The sequence below is a fragment of the Xyrauchen texanus genome, chromosome 41 (assembly GCF_025860055.1).
Source record: "Xyrauchen texanus isolate HMW12.3.18 chromosome 41, RBS_HiC_50CHRs, whole genome shotgun sequence".
In the NCBI taxonomy this organism is placed as follows: domain Eukaryota; kingdom Metazoa; phylum Chordata; class Actinopteri; order Cypriniformes; family Catostomidae; genus Xyrauchen; species Xyrauchen texanus.
Window position 1 is genome coordinate 20298485 of NC_068316.1, and position 20792 is coordinate 20319276.

General features: G+C 35.3%; 2 protein-coding genes across 9 annotated transcripts; both read right to left on the reverse strand.

Annotated features, from left to right (window-relative positions):
• LOC127633995 (probable ubiquitin-conjugating enzyme E2 W-B) lies at nt 1-16123 on the reverse strand. The gene is made up of 6 exons (XM_052113376.1): nt 16087-16123; nt 15115-15206; nt 6997-7099; nt 5115-5270; nt 3099-3174; nt 1-3002 (listed from the first exon to the last, which is right to left on the reverse strand). The coding sequence occupies exons 1-6, from the start codon at nt 16099-16101 to the stop codon at nt 2989-2991; spliced, it is 456 nt and encodes a 151-aa protein (XP_051969336.1). The 5' UTR covers nt 16102-16123; the 3' UTR covers nt 1-2988.
• Nucleotides 16124-16667: 544 nt separating this feature from the next.
• LOC127633997 (elongin-C-like) lies at nt 16668-19803 on the reverse strand. Of its 8 annotated transcripts, none has more exons than XM_052113383.1 (4): nt 19744-19803; nt 19462-19489; nt 19071-19214; nt 16668-17127 (listed from the first exon to the last, which is right to left on the reverse strand). In XM_052113383.1, exons 2-4 carry the CDS (start codon nt 19463-19465, stop codon nt 16937-16939), a joined length of 339 nt encoding a protein of 112 aa, XP_051969343.1. In that variant the 5' UTR covers nt 19466-19489; nt 19744-19803; the 3' UTR covers nt 16668-16936. The 8 variants fall into 8 exon arrangements, with proteins under 8 accessions (XP_051969343.1, XP_051969339.1, XP_051969342.1 ...); XM_052113379.1 differs by having other exon boundaries at nt 19071-19217; nt 19744-19800; XM_052113382.1 differs by having other exon boundaries at nt 19630-19787.
• Between the last annotated feature and the right edge of the window lie 989 nt (nt 19804-20792).

Genomic DNA, 20792 nt, shown 5'->3' on the forward strand with positions numbered 1-20792 from the left:
TGTTAGTATTTAATTAGGAGAGCAAATAGCATCTTACACTATTTGCACTCAGTGCAATGAAGATGCTTTTTGTCACCATTTACACATAGTGCAAATATCAGCTGCCAAACAAAGAATACTAGAAGGATAGGGAAGCAGCACTGGAATACAGAAACAAGGGCTAGACATGTATATGCAATTCAGTCTACAGTAGCGAAAAGCAGGATTTCAAGAGCAGGTGTGAAGAAAATATAATATCTAGACTGAAGTTGGGACATACAGGGCTGAATATTACATTGCACTTATTAACATCCTACAGGTCATTGTGAGTGATGTGGAGATGATGAGTCAGTGGAGTATGTAATAATTAATTGCAGGAAATATATAGTGGAAAGACAGAAGTAGAGGTGTTGAGGAGGATGGGAGGGCAGTTAACATTAAAGACTCTTTTAGATCCGGTAGTTGGAAAAACACAACATCATTATTATTTTCATTTTTGGAAAGTACAGGCTTAAGTGGAGTAATATGAAATTAAGAGAGTATGTAACAAAGTAGATTGCATATAAATATTCTAAACATTATAGTTTAATATCGTATATTATATCGAATAAATGATCATTATTCTATATTTTTAAGGGTTAGGTGGGGTAGGGTGTTTACTCTGGAATGTAAGGGGCTCTGTGTGGATGCTGGAGGAGCTGAACACGCAGGGTCAGCTGAAGCTGGAGCCCTTAAAAGGTCCAGTGAATAGTGTCAGGTAGTAGCCTAGGTAACGTGTCTCTGCAGATAAGCAATAGGTGGCAGTAATGCACTTTTAATATGCAAACCATGGAAAAACAAAAAGGAGCTTAATTTATTGTATACATCAACCATCAGAATGGGGAAAAAATGTGACCTTGGTGATTTTGACCTTGGCATGATTGAGTGACCATGGGAGACAGAGTTCTGAGTTACCGTAGCCTTTCTGTCAGCTTGAACCAGTCTGGACATTCTCCATTGACCTCTCTGATCAACAAGGCATTTCCCTCTGCAGAACTGCCACTCACTGGATGTTTTTTTGTTTTTGGCAGATACAGAAATACTCTAACTAGCCCATCTTGCACCAACAATCATGCCACAGCCCAAATAAAAAAAATCCCCATTCTGATGGTTGATGTGAAAATTAACTAAAGCTCCTGACCCATATCTGCATGATTTTAAGCATTACACTGTTGCCACACGATTGGCTAATTAGATAATCACGTGAATAAGCAGGTGTTCCTAATAAAGTAGTCAGTGAGTGTATATACATATATAATTATGGATAAGTACAGTGTTTCTACTATTAAATCCTAAGCATGCACGTGATTTTGTGAATTTTAAACTTTATCATCTTCATTATTATCAGCTATTCATGGCTATTTTTCGTTCAAGGCATCACAGGTTCTAAGCCATGTGGTCATGCATTGTGTGAAGTATTAAAACTGACTCAAAACTGGTTTTATTCATTAAATTACCAGGCACAGCTTACATAATTTGTATACACAAAAACAAACTATAAAAAAAACCTCACCTTCGATTTTTTCCGTAACACCTTGCAACCCAAATTTTAAATAAACCCTTCATAAAACAAACAAACAAACAAAAAAAAAAACATATTTTATCAGCCATGTCTACATTACCATAATTGCATATACACTTACTGATTTCTTGTTATATGATGACAGGTGTCACACCACAATAATACTCAGCCACCAATCACACATTCAGTTTAGCCCTGTTGCAATTTGTACACATTTTCTTTCAGTAGTATAGACAACTACACATTAACATATAATAAAGCATCCTGATATTGTGTGCAAAAGAAAGCCATGGCAATCTCCATTTTTTCCTACACCAACACATTCACTTAGAAGTCTAAGTACACTGTACCACAGACAATGGAAAAGAAGACAAACCAACCAAGTTTGGACTATTCAAGTATTTCTGAATGAATGGCTAAGAAATACATCTTTGGAGTGTATGAAGCTGATAAACAGTGTGAAACAGGGGCGGACTGGCCATAGGGAGAACTGGGATTTTTCCTGGTTGGCCGGCTGTGAAACAGGGAGGATGGCGATATGCCAAACAGGCCGTGATTGGCTGAAGAGGGCCAGACGCCCCTGGTATAAAATCTACCTACTGAATACCGTACATCAAACATATACAACTGTTGGGGAAAGAATATCATGAAAGGGCTTTTTGTCCCAGCAAACACAAAAAATAAGAATCTTTGACTCTAGCAACACAAATAATTTTGAGGGGGAAAAAAGTGCAGACAATCCAACTATTATTATATTTGTGCTCTGCAATAACATCATTTGTCTATTTAAATATAGACCATGCTGCCAAGTTAACAAATTTCACTTGCAATTTTACGAGTTATATGCATCAAATCAGATACATAACTATTATTTTATTCTCACTGGATTTTTTTCATTTTTTATAAATTTTTTCCTAAACTATGTAACAGTCCTGTAGGAGAAAATATAGGGTAATTAAATTGAAAATACATATTTTAGGAATATTTAAAGATGGGTATTTTGTCCTTAAAAAGTTACCTGAGCCAGACAATTTTTCAACATTTTGATTTGGATTTCTCATTGTTGGCCCAGCCATGGACCCTTCCTAGTTATTGCACGAGACACATGGACCTAAAAACTTGCCAGCGGTAAAAATTAACAGTAACACTTGTGGTCCAAGACAGAACTCATCTCACTACAAAAAGTTCCTTTTTCTGGGAGAAATCTTAATTTTTCCCCACACTAACCCACGATGGGTTCATTTCCATCCACTTTAAAATCAACTTTCCATTCTTCATCTGTTTTTTCCCCAAACATGCATCCAACTGGCTAATGGTAATGCAGTTGAGATCATCTCCCATGTTTGTGGTCTGAGTCCAAGTTTAAAGTTCAGAGACCATATGATTTAAAAAAGTGCTTTAATATGTCAGTAGGACTTCTTTCCTCCAGGAGTTCTAGAATGTTTGTATTAACAGGTATCATCTGTGAAAAGAATACAGTTGTAAATGTAAACATTTCCACTAGAAAGAACATTTTATAAATGTAATATTTATTGCAAACTTAAATATCAATTCTCACCATGATACCACCATTTTGTCTTCTTTGGATTTTTATTACACGTCCGTACATAAAAGGAATTATCAGGAGGCCGTCTCTGCAAAAAATAATCACAATAATTCAAATAAACTTTTTAGGGGCTAATGTTTGCAAAAATAAACACTAATATTTATGACTACACTAATTATTAACTAGATTTTTACATTTTGTGAATACCCTGCGAGTCGGAGATGTGGTAGTGCAAAACATGTACCATGAGCTTTCATGGAACACAAAAAAAGATGTTAGCCTCAGTCACCATTCACTTACATTATTTGGAGAGAAAAAAAAGATGCAATGAAAGTAAATAAGGACATTTGTGTTCCATGGAAGAAGAAACATGAGGGTGAGTAAATGACAGAATATTCATTTTTGGGGTGAACTATCCTTTTAAGGGGCACCACTGAGTTAACTGCTGGGGACATAAGTCTCTGTTGGCTTCACGAAACATTTATAAAAAATATTATTCAGCTAACATGCAAATAGTACAGCAGTTTTTGACCTTCTATACGAAGTATTACACTGTGTGTGTGGGAGTGGAAAATACCTTTCATTTTCAGATTCAACTGACAACCCTGTTTTCCTTTCTAGTCTCATAAGGTCATGGACTGTAAATTATAAAAAGTCAGTGTAAGACTTGTTTACGCAAATTGTTTAATTAGTAAGCCATTGAATTGCAGTGGCACTAGACATGGCTGAGTGAAGCAGGTAATGTCTTACTAATGCGTTGAGCTTTTTACACTGATAGAATTTCAGAGCTGCAGCTTTATGCAGAAATTAAGTGATTTATGGGAAACCACAATGAGTATTTACTTTAATGAAGGCCATAAATGTAAAAATTATCAGTTTTGAATAGGGAATGGGCTACTGAAACGTAACAAGTCTTAATAATGAACAAACACATATGTCCATATTTTAACCCTCTACCTTGCAGTATCTAGTACACTCATTTAATATTTGTAATTTTATTTAGATATTTTTTAATATTTGTATACAAAATATGATTTTTTTTTTATTTGTCTATTTTTTGTATTTATATTGCACAGACACCTAATGGCGTTGATGCAGCAACAGCCAAATCAGATGTTCTCAGTTACCCATGTCATTGTAAAAATGCACTACTTGCTGTCAGCCATGATTCATTTATTCAGAGAGTGAATGCCAAAAACAAGATCAAGAACCATTTAAAGGGATAGTTCAACCAAACATGAAATCATCATTAACTAAACCTCACGCCATCCCAGAAGTGCATGACTTTCTTTCTTGAACAAAACGATTTTTAGAAGAATGTCTCAGCTCAGAAGGTCCATACAATGCAAGTGAATGGTATCTAGAACTCTGAAGGTCCAAAAACTACATAAAGTCAGCATAAAAGTAATCCATATGACACCATATCTTCAGAAGCGATATGATAGGTGTGGGTGAGAAACAGATCAAAATGTTAATTTTTTTTATTACGATTTCTCCTCCCTACCAAAGAAGTAGTATGTTAAAGTGGAGATTTATAGTAAAAAGGACTTTAAATATTTATCTGTTTCTCACCACACTAATCGCTTCTGAACACATGGATTTAACCACTGGAATCATATGGATTACTTTTAATCTGCCTTTATATGCTTTTTGGAACTTCAAAGTTCTGGCCATCATTCACTTGCATTGTGAGGACCAACAGAGCTGATATACTGCCCACTAAATCGATTTCGCTCTGCATATAAACAACTTTATCGATGTTCTTAGCAATGTGCACAAGTGTTGTGCGCATGACTGTTTACATTTTGACGTCAAAAGCGTATAATAACCTGATGACTTCATATCTCATGTAAACATTGTTTTCTTGCATGGTCAAACTATTGCTATTCCTTTTGTTTAAAAGTTTAACAATTTGCAAAAAAAAACAAAAAACTTAGTGCACCTTTAACATCAGTCAGGACAAAATCTAAAGATATTAAGTAACTAAGTAAACAATTGCCCATCTGCATTGTAGCGTGAGACACTTACCTTCTCTTTGCAGCTAGACAGCATGCTAATAATGCTAAGACAGACAGATTGCACTGAAAGAGCCGGTGACCAGTCCTCTGTTAAGATGGACAGGCAAATGTGCCCATTGCTATAAATGTGAGGATGGACAGGTATATTGTCTCCTGTGAACATTACCTGCCAAAACAAAACACACACACATATTGTAAGTGTTTTCACCTCTTTCAGACAAGTGTTTAAAGCTTAAATCAAAGCAGAAAAACTTAAACTGTCTCATACTGAGGTGAATTGGAAGAACTAGGGAAAGTAGTCTTTTGGAACAATACCACATTTCCGCATTAATACAGAAAAAGAGAGACTTAATGCATAAACCAGTGCTTTGGCATGAAGCCGCTAGATTAGCAGAAGGAGACAGCAGTTTGAATGAGAGGCCGGCTCCAGACCCGGACTTGGGCACTAGGTGCTCTCAGTTAGGGGGAAAAATACAGCCTGTCTCACTTGATTAAATGCACTTAACACACACAAACTCCACTACGGCCACATCAAAAAAAGTTGCCAAGTTCATCTGTCACCTTTACTTTTAAGTACAGTTTAAGAGCTTCTAAAACGCCTGATGCTAAGAATATATACAAAGAGTAAAATATAGGCTAGCCCTTTGTATTGGCTCTAAGCAATCCTGAGTGTTTCCATTAATGGTGTTTCCATACAGTCACGTTTTCTTATCCCTAAAAAGCCTTTGTAAGGTGTGTGAGCATTTTTATGTAACTTGGTCTATACAGGTCTGTTATTTATAGTGGTCGTGATATGTAAAATAAGATAGGAGCTTATCCCTTCACATGTGGCTACTATGCTACAAGCTCAAAAGTGCCCTTGTGCAGATTGATCCCTTTATTATACAGATGAAGGTGCATTTGTGGTCAGAGACACATGTAATGGCACCATAAGAAAAGATAAGGGCACAGTTAAGACTACAGTTGTCCCAACAACCAGGTGTTACATTGAAGGTGAAAGTGTTGTATTTGGTAATTGCATTCTTGGACATTTTTAAAAAAGATCCTATGAAATGGCTGCAGTTTTCACGTCATCTGTAGACATGTTAAAAGTTGAAAGAAAATTAGGGTGTGATAAATCGAGGGGCCCCCATTCTTTTTAAAATTTAAAATGACAATTATTTTTTTTAAAATAGCCATTAGGCTTTAGCTTATGTATTAGACAAGAACCTTAAGTTACTGTTTGCTATAGCTAGTCATAGGCAGTTGGTATAGGGGTGGTTATTTTTTAATTCTACAGAGCATTTTATTGGCAAAAAAAACTGTATATAAACAAGATGAGTGATCAATATTTTTGGTCCGTTCTCCCAGAAGAGAAAAACTGAAAATTTGGATCCACTATATATTAGTTGTCTTTAAATACTACGCACTTATGCCTTTAATACGATGTGCTTATTATACATATACTGCACGTTTTGTTACATTTTATTACATCTGTAGTTACACTGTTAACCTTACCCCTAACCCTACCCAAACCCTTACCCTAAATCCTAACAGCTACCCCTAACACTATCCCTAAACCCGAACCTCAGCCTCAATAGCAGCAAATGTGAATCTTGTGAAAATTTTGTAGAACAACATGTAGTTACACAATAAATACATTGTATTATATGTATTATAATATTATTACATAGTAGTTAAAGACACCTAATATAAAGTGGGACCAAAATAATTGAATGCATATATCTCCTGAAAGTTAATTTTGTCACCTGTTAGAGGTATATTAACATATAGATGTCCACAAATCTAACAAACATAAACATTTTGATTTCATGGGGTCTTTGGGCTAATTATTTAGCTTCAATTTAATAAATAATTTTTAGTTCAATAACACGGAAAGCACCTTTACCTACCTGAGGTGAGTCAAAGGGATATCGACTACTAAATTTAAAAAGAAGCTGAAATTTCTCCCCCTCATAAAGAGTACCAGAGGCTCCTTCCATATCCACAATCCATCTGAAAACACAAACAGAGAGCTATTCTTAATGTAGTCTTTTGATTCTAGAATGGTCTCTTAAACAAATAGGCTCCCTATAAGAGAAGATCCAACAAGTGCACTAGCTAAGGAAAAAATTTACTTTTATGAAGCTTGGGGGGGCTGGAAAGTACAAACATTGCTTCCAAAGAACACCCTCTTTGCTATGACAATCTCTATGCAGCCAATCAGTAGAGTGTTTCATTTATCCATAAAAGGACAGTTAAACAATGAAAGGGACAAAAAGTGGCAAGCTAAAAACAAAGGTGACAAGAATAACATTTCCAGAACTAATCTTGGTGAAAAAAAGGCCTGTATGGGAAGAGGCACAATATGAGGGGTCAAACGGATGACAGCTCTTTCCAGTATGAACAATGTATGACCCTGACCCAAAAGCTCTGGGACTACCCAGTCCATTTTTAGCCATTTGGGTCACAGCTAACTGATGGAGAATAAATTGACCTTTTTTCTAGTAGCATAAAAGTACTCAAGAGTCAGTGCAGATAGCCAGATAGTGAAGTTATTTTCCTGACTCAGCAGAAACACATTGACTCAATGGGATGTGTCACTGGGTGCTTGTGTGTTCCAGTCCTTGTGTGTCCTCTAAATCTGAAGCCTTTTTTTTTTTTTTTATTGATTTTACTAAACATACAAAGCCTGATAGCGCTGGAGGAAACATCTGGCATTGACAACAATATTAACTCTATTAGATCAATGAACTTCAGTTCTTAGGAACAGAAATGGACCTGTTGACAAGGTAGCCAAGTATGAAAATGAATTAAATGCTCTACATCTTTCATTCTGAATCTCTCAATGTATTATTAGTGACTATACAATATATTAAGTGACATGGGCAGGGACGTGCGCAGAAATTTTAGGGGGCAGGGGCTCAAGTGGAAAAAAGGGCACTTCTCATAATTATAAAAAAAAAAAAAGTCAAATATATGCAAATTAGCTCATTTTAATTAGTTCATGGCTAATTTGCATATCAATGTGGCAATTGTGATGACGTTATTAGATATTTTACTGTATTCACCTGTCGTGTCTCCATTAAGTACAGTTCATTAGCCTGTATGGCCATGATATATTGCCTTAGCTAAACTTTAGCTAACTTATTAATTAGCTAGTAGCTCATGAGTCAAGCATGTTACCAATGTGTGCTGCAGTGCTGCACGGAGACGTGGAGGGAGAGAGGGAGGGCGGGCAACGGAACTTGACAAAATCTCATCTCCTGACCTGATATTTTAATTAATAATCAATAAATATATTTGTTTGACAGGGAAGCTGTGCGCAAACAGGAATAAATTAATATATATTCATTTATTAAAAAAATTAAATAAAAGCACCTCTGAAAAAAGGGCACTTTCTCTCAAGGAAGAAAAAGGGCAGGTGCTCAAGCCCCCTTTGATGTCTATGTGTGCATGTGCCTGATGGGGTAAAAGTTGTCTATGTCAACAGAACAAACTACATAAATAACAAAGGAACAAAAAGCATAAGATGAATACATACACATAGGATTCACATGGATTCCTCAAATTCACTTTGTTAATAAATCTCACAATAAGCCAAAATGCACTACAAAAGAAGCACTTTTTATATAATGTAAAAAAAATAAAATCATGTTTTAATAGAGCATATCCCCTGGCCCTTGCTCATTTATTAAATATTTTGACAAACTGGATTTTGATCACCTACCAATAAAATTTTAGTATTGGCTACCAAAAAAGTGTAATACACTATACAAAATTATTTAGCCCTTATGTATAATGGAGTTTGCAAGTTCTTCCCGTGTTTGCATGGGTTTATTTCCGGGGTCTCCAGTTTCCCCCACAGTCCAAAAACATCCATCCCAGTGAACTGGAAACTATAAAATTGCCCATAGGTGAGAGTGTGAATGTGCATGTCTGTGTGTGTGTGTGTTAGCCCTTTGAAGGACTGGCCACCTGTCCAGGGTGTTTCCCTGCCTTTGGCTCGAGAGAGCTGGGATAGGCTCCAGCACTACCCGCGCCCCTACATAGGACAAGCGTCTAAAGAAGATGAATGGATGGATAGGGTCATGACTTAAAATGTAGAGTTACAATAACAGTCATGATTGATCTTGTTGAGGTAATTCAATTATCCAAGTTTTTGTTGGCTGAACTTGTGATATGGTTATTGAGGTTTTGTAAAAACAATTCAGCTGAAATAAAAAATAGACGTTAGTCAAGAGAACTACGCACATCACACTCACGTATTTGGATTCCCAGCATGCAATGCGGCATGAATAAATTATGCAACTTGCAGTGTTACGGTCACTTTTAGTTATTTGTCATTTAACAATAATTCAAAGCTCATCTTTTTACTCAATGAGTTTGATGATTGTCAACATCATTGTGATTTGTGCTTTGAGGCCCATATGTGTGTTTCCTTGACAAGCCTTAGTTTTAGTCTGTCAGAGGTATCAGGCGTTGGTCTCTGATTCTCGACTTGCCATTTACCATCAAATGGCTGTTTATTTGACCTCTGACAATAGACGGTAAACCCTAAAGTTGTCATTACTGGAAATATTAAGTTGCCTTAATTATTACTTGAAATGTCAGGTTTTGGGCTCATAACTCAAATATATATGTTCACTGTACTTATTTACTTATGTTTTCTTGGTCAAAGGGAAGCAAAGAGGGCATTTAAATAGTGGAGAATTAAGTTTATGAAACAGTTAATCTTTATTTGAGCTGTGCTATTGTTTGATCTAAAATTTAATAAATTTAATTAAAATTATTAACAACAGTGGAAACAACAATATTCAAATAGCAAATCTGAATTCAGCCTACTTGCATCTAGTTAACTTAACCTAAATATTTAAGTTAATTTTATATGTACACAAGTTAGTTTAACTTAATTACATACGTTTTGAAGACAACATCACTCAATTTAATTGAGGAAATGAGTTTACTCAAATGAACAAACTTATTAGGGTTTTCAGTGTGGATAGCCCTAACTATGGACATCAATAAAATTAAGTGCAAACGTCTATATTCAGATAGAAATTAATTAGATTGAAGTTGACTGAACTTAGAAAGTCAAGTTTACAGAAAATACTCATTAGGCTCATTTAACAAGTTATTATTGATTTAAGTCAACTTTCTGTTCTGTTTAAACAACATTCCCTCTTAAGGTGACACATGGCAGCACAAACACTTATATTTTTAAGTTGAAACAACAAGATATTTTTTTCAGCGTACACATTTCACCATATTTAAACCCATTCCAAGTAATTACACAAATTTCCTCCCTAAATCAGGCCAGACAATGGAGGTTCTGGGACTGTTAATGATCAAACCTTCCATTTTAAAAGCTATCAGGAGTTTTCATGAAGAAATCAGCCTGGCTCAAATACAAACTCTTGCAACATACCAGAATTAGACAAAGTGACATCAGCAGTGTTATATTCAAGCAACAAAATTTTCACATATCAACAGGAGCAGTTAGTTTTCAGAAAAGTATGAAAGTTCTGGAAATGAAGCGATAATATTGCATGACTACCAGAGCTGTGTCTGCAGAAGAGCTCACGCTTCTGCCTTGGTTTGTATGCGAGAGTCTGCATTACTTGTCAATAATACAGTATTCTTTCAAATGACAGAAGATGTGCTTGATTAAGTCTAGTTTAAAAGCTACGACAAAAGAACTGCACAAACTGTGCATTTTAAAAGCACAGTTCACCCAAATATGAAAATTCTATCATAATTTACTCATCTTGATGTCGTTCCAAACCGTATGAATTAATTTTTTCCCATACGATGCAAGCAAATGGTGACTGAGGAGGCTGTCATTCAGCCAAACATCTTTCGTGTTGCATGAAAGAAAGTCACACGGAACAACAAAAGGTTGGAGTAAATGTTGACAGATATTTCAATTCTGGGTGAACTATCCCTTTAAACCAAAGTCAAATACAGCAGGGAGGTGCTGGGATGCATGACTTCATTCTGCATAACTAGACCTTTGTTTTTAATGCATGACGCTGAGAAGCAAAAGACGCTATAATGCCAAGAGTCAAACACCTCTGTTTCAGCCCAACACCCCTACCCTTCCATTAAGCATGACTGACTAATTAACATCACAGGAATCTATTCCAAAAACCTGACCGACAACAATGAACACAAAGACCAATTAGTCCGGACAAACATCTTTGGCAAGTTGCTAAACTGGCACTTCATATTTCACATTTCTCTTATAAGGGTACAAATGTTTGTTACCAAATACAAATGGTAAACAGTATTTTATGATCCCAAAACTGGATCTGTGAGAAACACTTTTTGAAGGCCAGAGGACAATTTTAGCATCATCTAAAAATATACAAATATTAACACTTTAATGCATACCACGGTCTTTAGTGACCCGGGACCTCATTCATTTTTTAGAGTAATGTCCACACCTCTTTAGTATTCATCATCAACCTTTCTCTTCTAGATAGTGTAACATCAAAAAGAAAATGGCAAAATTGCAAAAACTATATTTTATTATAATTGCTTGATTACCAAAAATAATATAGGTCATTAAAACCTGAGATACAGTGTTATTTTTTCACTTCCATAAATAATATTTTTATGACTATTTCATATTTATATAAGTTTACAATCATATGCTATATATTTCTTTGTTTATTACAAGATGAATGAGTACTATAGTCATACAAATAAACACTACACACACATTGATTTTCAGTGGAACAATGGTGGATTATCAACAATAGTGAATTATCTGAATCCCATATGTGTGTATATATACATATTATACATGCTTTTTCTTGCTCAAGGTGGTTCTGATGTTTCAGTGATTGACTTGATTTACATTTTAAAACTGCTGTTTGACTAAAGGCCTTTTCACACCAAACGTGATGTGATTATGAGAGGCGAATCACTAACGGATGTCCCTTTCCCATAGAAAGCTAAAAACAAATGGTCGCCGTTAGCACATTCACGCTCACCTTTGAGCTGGTCTACCTTCTGCCCATCGCCGGGTGAGAAGAACTAACCAAAATTGCAAAACAAACAAGCAAATGATTCTCTAGCGAGCAGATTGAAAAAATAAAACACATCTCTCTACCAGCTGCAGCAGCGATGACAAGTGTGTGTTTGATTTGCTCAACGAGAAAGAGAACTATTGAGACAATTCACAAACTATATCAGTTCACATGCTGGACAAGTTGACTGACAGTATTATCATGTATACACAGTCAGAGGGGGAATTAGAAAGAATCGAGTGTAAAAAATGGTTTCATGTTAAAACATCTTATCATTTGGAACAAAAATTGTTAAGTGCATTGGTTTATAATCACCGAATATTCACATTTATAATGACTGTTAAAACAAATGTTTGACTGCATCTTATTGCCCTGTACATCTACTTGTGTTATATTTGCTTAAAACCCTGAATGTTACTAGTTAAACTTGATGAAATGTCAACGTTCCAAGAGTGCAAGCAATAAATCAATTCACTTTTTATTTGTATAGCGAATTTCACAACACACATCATTTCAAAGCAGCTTTACAGAATATTATGCTTTAACAGAAAAAGAAGCCGTAACATCTATCATATATGAGAATCATAATTGTGCGAACTTTGTGCCTTAAAATAAACAAATAATATTTGTATTTAGACTCATTTACATTTACATTTATGCATTTGGCAGACGCTTTTATCCAAAGCGACTTACAGTGCAATTATTACAGGGACAATCCCCCCAGAGCAACCTGGAGTTAAGTGCCTTGCTCAAGGGCACAATGGTGGTGGCCATGGGGTTCGAACCAACAACCTTCTGATTAACAGCCCTGTGCTTTAGCCACTACGCCACCACCATTCCCATTGGGACTCCCAGTGGTGTACCTCTGGATGTATTTTAAGGCCTACCTTCAAACTCAGTGCCTCTTTGCTTGACATCATGAGACAATCTAAAGAAATCAGTCAAGACCTCAGAAAAAACATTGTGGACCTCCACAAATCTGATTAATCCTTGGGAGCAATTTCCAAACACCTGAAGGTACAATGTTCATCTATACAAACAATAGTACGTAAGTATAAACACCATGGGGCCACGCAGCCATCATTCCACTCAGGAAGGAGATGAATTCTGTCTCCTAGAGATGAACGTAGTTTGGTGCAAAAAGTGCAAATCAATCCCAGAACAACCGCAAAGGACTTTGTGAAGATGCTGAAGGAAACATGTAGACAAGTATTTTAAACTATGAGGGTGGCAGCATCATGTTGTAGGGGTGCTTTGCTGTACGAGGGACTAGCGCACTTCACAAAATAGATGGCATCATGAGGAAGGAAAATTATGTGGATATATTGAAGCTAAAACTCAAGACATAAGCCAGGAAGTTAAAGCCTGGTCGCAAATGGGTCTTCCAAATGGACAGTGACCCCAAGCATACCTCCAAAGCTGTGGCAAAATGGCTTAAGGTCAACAAAGTCAAGGTATTGGAGTAGACATCCCAAAGCCCTGACCTCAATCCAACAGAAAATCTGTGGGCAGAACTGAAAAAGCATGTGCGAGCAAGGAGGCCTACAAACCTGACTCAGTTACACCAGTTCTGTCTGGAGGAATGGAACAAAATTCCAGCAACTTATTGTGAGAAGCTTGTGGAAGACTACCCAAAATGTTTGACCCAAGTTAAACAATTTAAAGGCAATGCTACTAAATACTAACAAAGTGCATATCAACTTCTGACCCACTGGAAATGTGATGAAAGAAATAAAAACTGAAATAAATAATTCTCTCTACTATTATTCAGATGTTTCACCTTCTTAAAATAAAGTAGTGATCCTAACTGACCTAAGACAGGGAACGTTTTCTACGATTAAATGTCAGGAATTGTGAAAAACTGAGTTTAAATGTATTTGGCTAAATTGTATATAAACTTCTGACTTCAACTGTATTTATATATATATATACAGGGTTGGGAGTGTTATTTTTTAAATGTATTCAACGACAGATTACAAAATACATGCTGCAAAATATAATTTGTAAAGCATTCCATTAACGCCAGTAACATATTCTACATACTTTGGATTACTGCTTCAGCACTGGTAATTTTTTTCATTTGTTTTGACTATAAAAACAGTACAGTAAGACAAAATACACATGTTAAAAATACATTCTCTGAAAAACCTAAATATCTTAAGCAGTGTTGTTTCTAAAACAAGATCAATCTAATTAATCTTGTTTTAAGCATTTTTAGATATTTTTACAGGAAAAAAATACAGAAATTATTATCATGAATATAATTTTTTCCCTAATATCAAAAGTAAAAAAACAAAACAAAAAAATGATATTATGATCCAGCGTGAATTTTCTTGATAGAAAAACATGAACGTGTCTGGTAACATGTGCATGTAAAATGGCTAAATAGCATTTTATCGAAGCATAAAGCTGACAATTTACACAAGGTATATTTCTATTTATTTTGCTCCAAATTTACTTCAAACTTACTTCTCTGTCTGCTCGTTTGAATGTAACACATCATAAGAAAGTGTTTCACTGCTGTTCAAATGCACTTTGGATCGCATCATTTATATGAATAAATGTTTTCTATCTGAAAGGACGAAATATTAAATTAAACAAATGACAATAAAATGCAAAGTAATCTCTTCAGTAATCAAAAAACTTTTTGAATGGAACTATATTAGAATGACCAATTATTTAAATTGTAACTGTTGTGGAATACAGTTACTTATATTTGTATTTTAAATACATAATCCAGTTACATGTATTCTGTTACTCCCCAACCGTGTGTGTGTGTGTGCGTGAAATATATATATATATATATTGACAAACTATATGCACATAAGTAAAAAAATATATATATATTAGGCACATTTCACGCTCACAGATTTATCCTATGAGTGACCTCTATCAGGGATAGTGATTGACATGAGAAAGACAGCCAGTCAATAAGTAGACAGTGATTACACACATGGGTAGAAGATTAAACATTGAGTCAAGAAGTGAGGTTCTTACTGTGTGATGGTGTTCTCTACACTCTTCTCATTCAAAGTCATTCCAGGGGGCGGATCATTCTGCAAGGCTAGCAATTCCTTCTGTAACCTCTTCTGTTGAGAACAACAGAGAATAGAAAAATCCTGCTAATAAATAATTAATAGAATATACCAGAGTCTTGATCAATGTTATTTGAATCAGAAACATTACTACAGCATCTTTAAAAGACTGGCTCAAAAATAGCTGTATACTTCAATATCTGCTTACTGTGTGTATTTGTGGCTAATTTTATTTTACATATATTTCATGCTTATTTTTACTGTAACTTCATCTATGAACTCTTTGGCTACTTTTTTAAAAGGCAGAGTTTAAATGTACATGCAATGTCTAAACGTTTGTTATTGTTATTATATTATTAAAAAAAAAGAATCATAGAAAAAAGCGGTCTCACTAAGTTTTGAGACCTTAGTTGTGACACATTTAAACCTCCACATTCCTTCTGAACTGTATATTCATAAACAAATATAAAACACTAATATGTTTCTACAGTACTAAAAAACGTACAGACATTGCAAGTGTTTTTAAATTACGTATTTAATAAGTTCATGTGAGATTAAATATATAATTATATTAATTAATAATATAAATCTAATTATACACCGTACTAGTTCAGGTAATAAAAAACGTGAGTTCAAACATTCCCGTGGTTTCCTTAGTAATCTATAAGTGGAGAAATCAAGGTTTAAGCCATGGGGAAATAAACAATATTTCATCGCCAGCTGTTGCATTTAAAGCGCCGATGATTCTCACCCTAACAGCTCAGGCAGAACGAGGAGGACAAGTTATGGTTTAACAAATAACACACAACAATTCGATCACATAATTAGGCCTATATACAAAACACCACCTACACCATCAGAAACGATACACGCAGCACCTGTTCGAGGCATGACTGATAGATTAAACAGTGCTAGATGTCCGCTGTGATCTTACCTGCATCGACGCCATGATGGCTCCCCCTGCATCAGAGGCGCACAGCAACGCAGTGCGAATCACGTCACTGTCACGTGACACACGAGCACACTGTCAACACATTTGTTGCCAGTCCCATAATCATAAAATCCAAACCTTCCCTGTACATATAACTCCCTTTGTTGCATGTCCAAGGAATTTTTCATGTTTTATATTATTATTCTAGACTATATTATTAAATATAAATAATAATCAATCGAGATTTACTGTTGAATATAGTTGAGGATAAGGAATTAATTGCGAGTGTTATCTTTATCCATATTTATTTTTGTTTCTTTGGTTTATATGTTTCTACCCATCGATTTTAAAATCTCTCTTTATTCCCATAATTCATTCATAAATATCACAAAGATAATTATAAGCTGGTATAAGAGGTACAAACCAATTAAAAGTAATTTATGAACAAACTGTATATTCTATATCTAATAATAAAAGTAAGCTATTTGGTTCATTCTGTATAGTCATACATTTGCAGAAAACTCTCAGCAAAAGCCATGTTAACAATCTGGAATTTCATGAACCATACAAGTGATGTATTAGTTTCATCCATATTTATTCAATTGCAAAAGTATAGCCAATACAAAATGATTAAAAGATGTTTAAAACATTGCATACAAAACACAAATGATCAATTAATTACTAACTTAAACATGCAGCCAAGCCTCTGTTTTCATAAAACAAAGCAAAAACATATTTAATGGTTCAACAGAACAAAATGTTTATAAATACACACTCATAATCAGAGATTCATATATTATGGCAAACAAATGGCATGTAAATAGGTCACTGTAAATGTATACACCATTCCCATCTAACAGTCTAGGAAGTTTGCAGCCATGAGCAGTTCCAGTGCAATCTCAGGAGCAATGGGGAATTCTGGAATTTCTGTTGAGCTGTTGGTGTAACAAACTTTGTAGGTGAAATACATGCACACTTTGGAGAGAACGTGAGAAGGGATCTCCCGGAAGTTTACCTCATTGGTTTCATTTTCAGCAAACTGACCTATAGTCAAAGAAAGAAAAACACAGAATAACAAAAGGTAATCAGATTTACTGTAAATCATCAAGAAAATATAAATGAGATGAAGTGGGACAGACTTTATATTAAAAAGAGTAAAATGTTTGAAAACACCATAAACAGAGAGAAGAAGGAAAATATATATTATACACACACACACACACACACACACACAATATACAGGTGAAACTCGAAAAATTAGAATATCGTGCAAAAGTTCATTAATTTCAGTAATTCAACTTAAAAGGTGAAACTAATATATTATATAGACTCATTACAAGCAAAGTTATATATTTCAAGCCTTTATTTGATATAATTTTGATGATTATGGCTTACAGCTTATGAAAACCCCAAATTCAGAATCTCAGAAAATTAGAATATTGTGAAAAGGTTCAGTATTGTAGGCTCAAAGTGTCACACTCTAATCAGCTAATTAATCCAAAACACCTGCAAAGGGTTCCTGAGCCTTTAAATGGTCTCTCAGTCTGAATTCACAATCATGGTGAAGACTGCTGACCTGACAGTTGTGCAGAAAACCATCACTGACACCCTCCACAAGGAGGGAAAGCCTCAAAAGGTAATTGCAAATGAAGTTGGATGTTCTCAAAGTGCTGTATCAAAGCACATTAATAGAAAGTTAAGTGGAAGGGAAAAGTGTGGAAGAAAAAGGTGCACAAGCAGCAGGGATGACCGTAGCCTGGAGAGGATTGTCAGGAAAAGGCCATTCAAATGTGTGGGGAGCTTCACAAGGAGTGGACTGAGGCTGGAGTTACTGCATCAAGAGCCACCACACACAGACGGGTCCTGGACATGGGCTTCAAATGTCAAACGTCTTACCTGGGCTAAAGAAAAAAAGAACTGGTCTGTTGCTCAGTGGTCCAAAGTCCTCTTTTCTGATGAGAGCAAATTTTGCATCTCATTTGGAAACCAAGGTCCCAGAGTCTGGAGGAAGAATGGAGAGGCACACAATCCAAGATGCTTGAAGTCCAGTGTGAAGTTTCCACAGTCTGTGTTGGTTTGGGGAGCCATGTCATCGGCTGGTGTTGGTCCACTGTGCTTTATTAAGTCCAGAGTCAACGCAGCCGTCTACCGGGACATTTTAGAGCACTTCATGCTTCCTTCAGCAGACAAGCTTTATGGAGATGCTGACTTCATTTTCCAGCAGGACTTGGCACCTGCCCACACTGCCAAAAGTACCAAAACCTGGTTCAATGACCATGGTATTACTGTGCTTGATTGGCCAGCAAACTCTCCTGACCTGAACCCCATAGAGAATCTATGGGGCATTGCCAAGAGAAAGATGAGAGACATGAGACCAAACAATGCAGAAGAGCTGAAGGCCGCTATTGAAGCATCTTGGTCTTCCATAACACCTCAGCAGTGCCACAGGCTGATAGCATCCATGCCACGCCGCATTGAGGCAGTAATTAATGCAAAAGGGGCCCAAACCAAGTACTGAGTACATATGCATGATTATACTTTTCAGAGGGCCGACATTTCTGTATTTAAAATCCTTTTTTTATTATTGATTTCATGTAATATTCTAATTTTCTGAGATTCTGAATTTGGGGTTTTCATAAGCTGTAAGCCATAATCATCAAAATTATATCAAATAAAGGCTTGAAATATCTTACTTTGCTTGTAATGAGTCTATATAATATATTAGTTTCACCTTTAAGTTGAATTACTGAAATTAATGAACTTTTGCATGATATTCTAATTTTTCGAGTTTCACCTGTGTGTATATATATATATATATCACATACACATTTGTACATTCATTTATTATGGAAGACATATTTATCCAATGCAACTTCAAGGTGTACCTTTAATCAGTTTGTGTTCCCTGGGAATTGAACCCAGGACCTTAGTGTTGACAGTGACATGCATGTTTTGAAATCTAGACTTTGAACTTTTTTCATACTTACCGGGTCCACTCAGCATAGCTTTGATGGTGCCAGAGGTTAAAGCATGTTCTCTCTTCACAATAAACTCATGACCATCTGTGGAGATCAACTTTACATGCATAGCATCTGGGCCCTCGCAACCACCATAAATCCTCTCTTCAACATCTGCTGAAATATAGAACAAATATTTTATGAACCCCTCTAGGAAAACAAGACACAACAGAAGCTGGACAGTCTTATCCATTGGAGTACATACACAAGGAAGAAATCAGAGCAAATTAACATTTTAACATCAATCACGTTCTACACCAATCCACCTGGTTTCATTACATAAAATGTATTTACAAAAAGCATTTGAGAGATGATCGAGGTATTCCAATTTTCTATAAAGATCAGTAAGTCCAATACAAACCCATTGTTTTACAGGAACTGTATTACTCCTGAAACAACAGAACAAAACATTAGGCTATGTAACTGAGCATTGCTGTGGAAAATAATTGTATTGTTATGAAGCAGCATATGAGAGTGCGGCCCGACATTCACAGTATTTTCTGTGCAGGAAAAAAAATTAAATCGTCACCCAGAAAAGTGGCTTGAAAGCGTGAAGAAGCAGCCGCCACAGCCGCGATCCACCGCAATTAGCGGGACGGCAGGTGTTTAAACCAAGACCTAAGTGTAAAACTGTTGTACTTACCACAAAACAACAAAACAAGTTGGTACGAGACACAATCGAATACTTCCGGTTCAATAATGCCGTTCAACGTTATAAAAGTCCTCTTGGTCCCGACACTGATCTGACCTTTTTTAACGATCTCTTTTTACATCACAAACACGAAAGTTGGACTTTATATAAAGGAGAATGAGCTCCATAATATTCATATGACAGAACATGTAAACAATACTCTCTGATATTATCTCTGATCTATGGTGTAAATATGTAGTTAGAATATAACTTCATTTAAAATCCCCTTTGTATTCAATAAAAACGTTTAATGATAAAACAACAAACTAAAAATAAATGAATACGAATATAATCTGAATAAATATGAATACAATATAAAACTAAAATAATAAATAAGTAAAAAGTTACAATATAAAATAAAAACAGAAAACTTTAATATATCATCTTAAAACATTTACTAAACTTAATACATCTAATTGAAATCAAAATGAATACAGACATTATATTATGGGACATTGTATAATAGCAAATACATACACTTAATACAGAAAAAAAAAGTAAATGATGCACATTGTACCTGGACAAGAAATACAGAGTGCTTAATATACTGTATTTCTAACTGTAGATTCAGTTCTTATAATTCTGTTTTTTTTTTTATTATTATTATTTACTTATTTTATTATTGTGATTAACTATATGTTATTTTTTGTATTACTCTCCTATAGAATATAATACCCCCTTTAAACTATATAATCTCGTACAGGCCAATATTATTAGGTAACTCCTGTCGATTCATCCTGTTAGTCAATAGGTTATAAGCACCTAGATCTTATACTAGCTAAATGTTGTGACACATTTATGTTACGGTTATGATGGCTCATAAAATACATATTGCCTTAGTTGAAGTCATTAAGTAGTGTAAGTCTCCTCAAAATGATTATTTTTAAAATATTTACCCACGCCAGAGTTGTGGAAAGTTTTGGGCGAGACTCAATAATTAAATAAGTTAATAAGTTAATCTACAATTTCCGCTTATTGCTAGTAAAGTTAAATGTGTTAAC

What these genes read in the sequence shown, in the direction of transcription:
- LOC127633995 (XM_052113376.1), bottom strand. An exon ending in GTAGAGAACACCATCACACA is followed by an intron (nt 7,100 to 15,114) that starts GTAAGAACCTCA and finishes TTGTGTTTTCAG; the next exon opens with ATGGATTGTGGATATGGAAG. An exon ending in ATCCCTTTGACTCACCTCAG is followed by an intron (nt 5,271 to 6,996) that starts GTAGGTAAAGGT and finishes TTGTTTTGGCAG; the next exon opens with GTAATGTTCACAGGAGACAA.
- LOC127633997 (XM_052113377.1), bottom strand. Translation starts at nt 19,293, where the DNA reads ATGGATAAGACTGTCCAGCTTCTGTTGTGTCTTGTTTTCCTAGAGGGG. An exon ending in AGCTATGCTGAGTGGACCCG is followed by an intron (nt 17,128 to 19,070) that starts GTAAGTATGAAA and finishes CTTTGACTATAG; the next exon opens with GTCAGTTTGCTGAAAATGAA.